This window comes from Cavia porcellus, unplaced genomic scaffold, assembly GCF_034190915.1.
Source record: "Cavia porcellus strain 051 isolate PalLab524CR breed Dunkin Hartley unplaced genomic scaffold, mCavPor4.1 scaffold_2, whole genome shotgun sequence".
Classification (NCBI taxonomy): domain Eukaryota; kingdom Metazoa; phylum Chordata; class Mammalia; order Rodentia; family Caviidae; genus Cavia; species Cavia porcellus.
Window position 1 is genome coordinate 111293669 of NW_026947485.1, and position 8366 is coordinate 111302034.

At 33.3% G+C, this 8366-nt stretch overlaps 1 protein-coding gene across 1 annotated transcript in view; it reads right to left on the reverse strand.

Annotated features, from left to right (window-relative positions):
* Positions 1-7738, reverse strand: part of Cc2d2b (coiled-coil and C2 domain containing 2B) — a gene marked incomplete at its 5' end in the record, with an annotated part of 97751 nt that extends 90013 nt beyond the window's left edge. The window contains 5 exons of the mRNA XM_063245163.1: positions 2317-2456; positions 3183-3192; positions 4250-4327; positions 5391-5450; positions 7712-7738. Coding sequence (XP_063101233.1) covers positions 2317-2456; positions 3183-3192; positions 4250-4327; positions 5391-5450; positions 7712-7738 — 315 coding nt within the window. The remainder of the gene's footprint in view (positions 1-2316; positions 2457-3182; positions 3193-4249; positions 4328-5390; positions 5451-7711) is intronic.
* Between the last annotated feature and the right edge of the window lie 628 nt (positions 7739-8366).

Genomic DNA, 8366 nt, shown 5'->3' on the forward strand with positions numbered 1-8366 from the left:
ATTTTTAGATCTAAATCAAGGTTGTCTAGACAAGATACTTGGAACTAGTCTTCAATCTCTCAGCAGAAAGAGACCACAAACAAATTCAGTCTCCAGTGAAATAGGGGCTTTTCCACTTTATGATAGGGAGACTAATTTTCTCTAGGTCACAAAATCACCAGGTAGACAGCTTCTCCAGACACCTCTAAATATCTAACCCTGGAATTCCTCATACTCAAGTAGTTTTTTGCCACTCCTCCAATCTTATTGAACTGATTTATTGTGGACTTGCCCTAAGAGAGGGAAGAATAGTCATGGCTCCAGTACCTACACTGGCACTCTGCTGCATGGGAGGATCAAGGACAGGATTCTCATGTTGTAATCTATACCACTGGATGGTGGGATGCAATTAACTTGGAATTTAAGAACACAGGGATGTTTGGTAAACATTTTTTTGATATTCAAATATTCATTGAGTGTCTAATGTATTCTGCAAATAAGATGAATAAATAGACATAGTGTTACATGGCAATATGTTGTGAAGAAAAATAAAACAAGAGAAAATGCTGGGCTGAGTGACATTTTAGGAACAGCTGTCAGATACAGTATTTTTAACAATGTGTCATTTGAATAGAGACCCAAATGTACCTAAGGGATAGAGCATTAGGATAGGACAGGAATCTCTAAGCCAGTGATGGCAAACTTTTAGAGTTTTTAATGGTAGCAAATAGCTTGCTGTGGCATGGGTATCACAGATTCAACATCACTGTTTTACGCAGATACATAGGCAAAAGAATGCTGTAAGTGAAGAACATTAGGAAGCCAGTGTGGTTGAAGGTAGATGTGAGAAAAGGTCTAAGTAGAAGAAATGAAATGAAGTTAGAGTGGTGCTGAAGGGGCCAGGTCACATAAGGACTTTAGCATACACTTTAAGTGAGGCAGGAAATCATTAAATCGTGTAAGCAAAAGAATAGTTTGTCCTAGATTTCAACAGGATCACACTGAATATTGTGTAGCATGTAAATAAGCTGTAAGAGACGGTGAAGAACAGATTTGTCATGAACAAGTCACCCAAATAAAGGAATATCCAAGGATGACATCTGGTTTGGCTGAGCAACTGAAAAAAATGGAATTATCATTCACTTGTGATTCTATTTATATAAAACTATGTGTATGGATGTATGAGCATAGGCACAGAGAAAGGTATGAAAAATGATAGCAGTGGTTGTCTCAGGGCAGTAGGATTTCGGATGATCTTTATTTTCTTTCTCATGGTTTTCTGTGCTATTTCTGCATCATCTGGTTGACATTTTAAATGATAAAATTTTTATCATGAAAAAAACCAAAAGGAATGAAAAAACACAGAGCAAAGAATACAAAGGAAGGAATGATGGAGACTGGGAAGTAAATAGGAGGGCAAACGGAGGCCCCAAGAAGGACTTGAAAGGAGAACCTGAGGGCTGTGGAATGAATGAAAGTATCAGAAGACATTAGGTGGGACAACTGGAATAGGTAGCTCCAAGTAGCAGGGGCCTTAAAAATACCATGAAGACAGCTGGGCATAGTGGTTCACGCCTGTAAGCCCAGTGCTTGGGAAACTGAGGAAGGAGGATCATCATGAATTTTAGATCAGCCTGAGCCATTAATAAGTTTAAGACCAGTCCAGAATACAAAACCCTGTCTTAAAAACTAAAACAAATGAAAAACCCGTGAAGAGATTTGAAAGTACAGAGGAACTGGAAAAAATTCTAAGAACAGGAAAAAATAAGAAAGTTAATGAGATGACAAATCAGGTAGGTGTGCAAAAAGATAAGTGAGACTAATTCATCCTGGAGGAAAGGGCCAGCACAGAGCAACAGAAGACTAAGAAACTGAAAGAACTAGGAGAAATCAAACTGCAGGATTGGCCTTGGAGGCATGAAGACTGGGGAAACAATAAGCAATAGTAGAGATGATGGAGAACAATGTAGGGTACTTGGAGAGAAACTGGGGAAAAAATACACAGGCTTCCGAGCAGACAGCCTATACTCCCCAGCTCTATCAATGCTCAACCAACTCTGTCTCAGGTTCCTCACCTGTAGGATAAAAATAACAATGCCTGATTCACAGAGTTGTCACAGGGATTCAAATTACCCAGTTCATCTTACAGGCTTAGTGTATCATTGGCATCCAATATATAATAAATGTTAGGTATTATTATGAACAATTTCTCAGGTGAAAGAGGAGAGGAAAACAAAATAAAAATTTCATCTCCAATAAAATATTGCATCCTATGCCTCCAATAAAGAGTTGCTTTCTTGAGAATGAGAATGTGAGAGGGAAACGAAGAAATCCAACCTGCTTTGATGACTGGCCCAACATTGAGCCTTCTTCACCACTCAGAATGAAAAATGCAAGACCTTCATCCAGTAAGACTTCAGTCTGGGGGTTAAATAATAGTAAGTGAGTACTTAAGTGTTTAAATGAACATTTTTCTTCTTATAGGTGAAGAAATACTTGCCTGTAATATGGTAAACTATTATTTAAAAAAAGGAAGAGGACAACTAAGTTATTTCTATCAAGTTATATTTAGATTTGAGTCTATTTAGTTTGTGAGATTTCAAAAATTCTTTTATGTTTTGGTAATTGCAATATAAACCAGAATAAAGAAAAGCCACTATCTCCATCCTCCCAAGATATTTCCTCACTTTAATCTGAGAATTAAGAGTATCACCTCACAGTCTGAACAATATACTGGCTCAAGTCTGATATTTTTCTCTCTATTTTTAAACGTTCTGAGTTTTCACATACAGACACAAGTACCATTTCATCTCACAATCTTTGGTGGAATTATGGATAATTTAATATCTTGGCATATTCTTAGTTATAAACTTGCCAATAAATAAGATTTTATTTTTGTCATGTTGTGAAAAATGGATCTTTAAAATGAAAATCATGACTTTGATATATATATATATATATATATATATATCAAAGTGTTTTAAGAGAGATTTGTGAGGAAACAGTTCTAAAATAAAAAGTAAAACACACAGCTAATAGCAATAAATTCAACATCTGAGAAATACCCAAGTTTATCTTGTAGCCTGTCTGCATCTATGATTTAGCTATCCTATTAACTTTAAAAGTTAATCACTGTGTTGGAGATACAGTGCAGTGGCAGAGTGCTTGCCTGCACAAAGAAATCCTTTAAAATTTTATTACACCTAAGTTTATCTTTTTTTTTTTTTCATCAGTACCGGAGATTAAACTTGTGACCACGCGCTTACAAAGCAGGCACTTATGCCGCTGAGCTAAATCTCCAGCCCTTAAGTTTATCTTTTAAGAATATTTTATCATACTTTTTTAGGATAAAAAGTAATGCCAACTGTAAATGGGGAGTGACTGAAAATTACCATGAGGGCTCCTTTTCCAAGTGGTAAGCCTAGAACTAGACTGTAGTGTCAACTGCGTAATTCTAGAAAGTTAACTAAAAGTTATTGGATCATACACTTAAAGTGGGTAATTTTTGCAGTCAACAAAACTATTTTAAAAAGTTTTGTTTAAAAAAAAGTTATTCATCTTAGACCACTAATGCCATCTCAATATCAATGAACAGCTGAGTTGAAGACTTTTCCCGTCAGCATAATTAAATTATAAAAATAAGCGTAAGTGTGCCCAGGAATCTTATATAACAAAAATTAAGACTTTCTGAAGTTTTTCTTTTTAGAAGTATACATGTATATGTATGTACATATGTGTTTTCACAAGATGTCATATATAATTAATATGACTCACTCACATCTTTTTTTTGAGTCTTTAGACTTTACATTATAGGAATGTCACACAACAAAATGGGAAAAAGCAGCAAAGAATTTGAAGCTTTCTAAAATTAAGGAGCTCTGTTGAAGATTGAACTTTATGACTGGGGATGCATCTTAAAGGTATGGCGTAGCACTGTCTGGCATGTATGAGCTTTGGACCAAGCCCCATATTGAAAAAAATCACAGACAATAAAAAGGACTGAATTTCAATTTTTTTTTCTGGTACTAAGGATTAAACCCAAGGCCTTTGCACTCAGCTCCTTGAGACAAGGTGTCGCCACGTTCCTAAACTATCCAGGCTGGGCTTTAACTTGAGATCCTTCTATCTGTCTCCTATTCCCAGAGTGCTATTATTACACATGTGTCACCTATGGCTACTTCAGGTTTTTTTTAAAAATACAAGTTTATTATTCTATATTTTTCATTTAAAGTGATAAACTTGAAAACAAGAACTTTAAAAAAATAATTACCTTAGCATTTCTTAGTTTTTCTCTTATTTTGCCTCTTACTGTCTCTAGTATGCTTTGATTTTCTTCTGTATCTAAATCAGGAAACCAACAAAATGTAGAGTTCACAGTACTTTCTTATAATTAAATAGCAGTAACAACAGAAGTATTTACTAGACACCGTAATTGCATGCATTTCTAAGCATCATTACAATTCTAAAAGCTAGACCACTACCCCAAGAGAGCTTAGAATCCTCTTCTTATCTGAAACACTTAAATCTTATGATGACTTCTGGCTCTTTGTGACCTCTTCATCTTCTTTTTCTACTTCTGCAGGTACTGGACAGAGTCTTTCTTTGAGTACCTGTTCTAAGTACTTAATATCCATCTTATAGAATCAGTATAATAATCTGACCCCTACTTTGGCCAGTTCTTAGAGGAAATGAAACAATCCTGTAGGGTATAAAGTAGGGTATAAAGAAGGTCTCATCTGTTGTGTGCACTCTAACCAATGTGTTATTTTCTGTATAATTACTGTATGATGCACTGGTTGGACTAAGAAAGAGAGAGGAAAGCCCTGGATGCAGGCAAAAAAGTATAGGATCTAATGGTCAGTTAGCTCTGTGTTTTGATTTTTCCTCTTTTTGTCACTGAGTACTGAAAGGTTACATTGGTGGAAAAGGGGGAGGTAGGTACGATCTAAATCACAGTAGTTCATGAAAATCTTTGTGAACTTAACTATAGTATTCCTTGGTACAACTTAAAAGTTACAAGTTAGTTTCATACTCTATTCCTAGCCTGAGACTGGCAGTCAGCACATTAAAAGTTGCTCAATAAATATTTGCTGGATAAACAAACCAGAGTTCAACCATTATTTATTTTTCTCCCCAAGATTTGGATCTTCCTGAAGCAGGTTCTATATCTATAGGCTGTCTCAAGCACCACTGAATTCTCTATGTTTGTAGAAAAAGAAAGATGGAAAATATGAAACTTATTTGTACTAGATACATTGAGTTTTTTAGGTATTTCCTTATGTCTGTCTTATATTACCTAATCATTCTTTTAAAAAGTTATGTTCTTGGCTGAATGTCTAGCATAAGAGTAATCATTTATATCTTTTAAAAACAAAAATTAAGAAAATCATGTGGTATACTTATTGAAAACCTTTTGAGAGATGCTTGCCTGTAATTTCTTCTACTGCAATGTTGTCTGTCTTTTCTGACATCTGTCAAAACAGAAAAGCAGGTTAACTTGCATCTTCATTTTGTCATTGAACATCTTTTCATATGCCCACCAGCTTACTGACCATCATTTCTTTTAAAATACCTGTTTTCTTAAATTTCATAATTTTATTAATTTATGAATTTTGTCTTTACATATGGTAATTTTATAAATTAAAGAAATGCTCTCTGTAATATCAGAAAATACCTATTAATAGTAAAAAAAAATACCCAATGGTTAATTCTCTGTGTTCATGTATTACCTATCATTCATCTCCTAATAGAGTCAGATGAGAACATACCTGTATGAAAATCCTCTGAAAACTCAGTACATACCAGAGTTAGCTATTTCTTGATTATCCTATACTGTCTTACAATGTTGAGCACCCTTAGAAAACTTTACAAATCTTTCCAATCTAATTTTAAATTTCTTGTTTCTTATATCCTTTCATAGTCATACTTTTTTTCCAATAGAATGAACATAGTCATATTTAAAGGCTTTGAAGAGTGCATGTACTCTCATGGGTCCTCAGATCTATTTCCAGCTTTCATTGTTCTCATGAGCATTAAAAATGTATTTTTAGTTGTCTCTTATTAATTCTAATTGAGTATCTTAAATCATTAAAAATTTTATATTTTTTATTTTAAAGAGGGTAAAACAGAACAAAGCAGATCAGAAACAAAACAATGCAAGTGACACAGAATGAAATTTCAAAGCAAGAAACAGGAGATCAACAGTGGCTACCATAATGGCTCTTGTTTTGTTCAAAATAGTTGTTCATATCTTCATACGCAATGAATTAAAACAAAACAAAATAGTACAAAATTGATCAAAACAGAAGAATGAAAGCATTACAGCCTTCAAAACAAAAATTCTGTATATTAAAATGAACATTTTTCCAATTTTAGAAGCTCAATCTTCTAAAGTAAAACATTCTAACAATGTTAAATCCTTTTTAGAATGATACACAGTACGAATTTGGCAAGAAATATAATAGCAAACATTCTTGAAATAATAACACTGCATGCTAGCCAAACTACTGTGCAGCTGGAATGGAAAGAGCAAGAAAACACATTAGCTTTACTGTTGCATTAATATCATGGATTCATGTCAAAAACCAAAGTAGGATGTTAACATGCTCATGATAAAAACCTCATTATAACATGAGTCCAGGATACATAATTTCTAAAAGAACTTCAAAATCCACCTTCAACATCTTCCTCAAGACAAATAAAAATACAGAATTCCACTCTTGACCAAAGAATAGCACTGTTAAACATATGATGGAACATTAACGCCAGCAAGTTATTGATAGATGGCTATCTTTAATTCCCAATAATCTTACCCACCATTCCTGGGATTCTGCACACTTTTAACTAATTCCACATCTCCATCTAGAAGACAGGGAATAAAATAATCATCTTATTCATAGTTATTCTAACAGACAAGCAAATATATATGTTTTAATCACTGACTAGATGAAACTTCTTTTTGAGCAAAGCAGAGAAAGGTCTCAGGGTTGACAGAGATAATATATAAATAAATAAGAATATTTAAGTAAAAGAATGATTAAATTCTTAAATAAATTACTTCTAATGGGTCTTTATACTAGTGGCAATCAAAATATAAGTATCATTTATCTCTATCCTCACTTAAGGCTTAACATGTGAATTATAAAATTTTTATGTAGAACCAAATATATAACATTATTAGGATTCTTTTACATTTAAAGTTAAGCTATGTAGAATACTATCATTTATCTCTATCCTCACTTAAGGCTTAACATGTGAATTATAAAATTTTTATGTAGAACCAATTATATAACATTATTAGGATTCTTTTACATTTAGAGTTAAGCTATGTAGAATACCCAGGATCCTTATAAAGCAGTTTATAGTTTGTTATATATAACAATTATAAACATATAATTTATGTTTGTTTGTGAGAAAAGAACTCTTGACAGAAAGTGTTGCTAGATAATTGAAGTTATTTACCAAAAGATAATGTAAAGTGAGTACACTTGAGTAGATGAAATTATAAAATGAATTTTCATTTGCCTAAAAGAAAGCAGGGAATGACTTTAATAACCTCTCATCCAATAATATTATGCCTAAATTGTTTGCTTGTTTAAGAATGAGATGTTTTTCAGAGAGCATAAAAGTAACGGAATGCAAATATAAACTGTCTGCAGGAAAATATATCTCTTGACAAACTGCTATAAGAAACTTACATTAAAACTTTTTATAAACTCCATTAATACTTTACCATTTTAAAAATCTCTTCTCTTTGAGCTCTTTTTCATTAAAAAAATCTATTTTCTACTTTCTAAATAGAGAAGAATGACACATCATGCCACTGAAAGACTTTATAACATGAGATAAAAGTACAGTGTTAAAAATTATTGTTACTGCCTTTCTTTTGAATGGCACTTGGCAAAAGAATTCACAGTATTTTTTTTATGTGTGTGCGTGTGTATGACAGGTTCTCACTGTAAAATTCAGGCTTTCTTTGAACTCACTATGTAGCTTAGACTGACCTTCAACTCTCACCAATCCTTCTGCTTCAACCTTCTGCCTGGGTTTACAGGCATGCACCACCACATCAGGCAAACACGCACCATATTTTTTATCTTTCCCATACCAACATGAAAGAGAACTTCCAGAACTGCTTCAGAAAGTGGCATGAACTCTGGGATAAGTGTGCTTGAAGAAATGAGGAGTAATTTGAGGAGACTGTAGCAATATGTCTTTTACTGTGATAAAATTTTCAAACTTTGAACATTCACCGTATATTTTGATCATTTCTCATAGATAGAAAATCCAAGAATCCCAATCAAAAAAATTTAGATGTAATTAGAACACTGTTAAGTATTAGAATCAAAGAATATATGAGAAAGGCGGTATCTTCCTTACATAGTGAT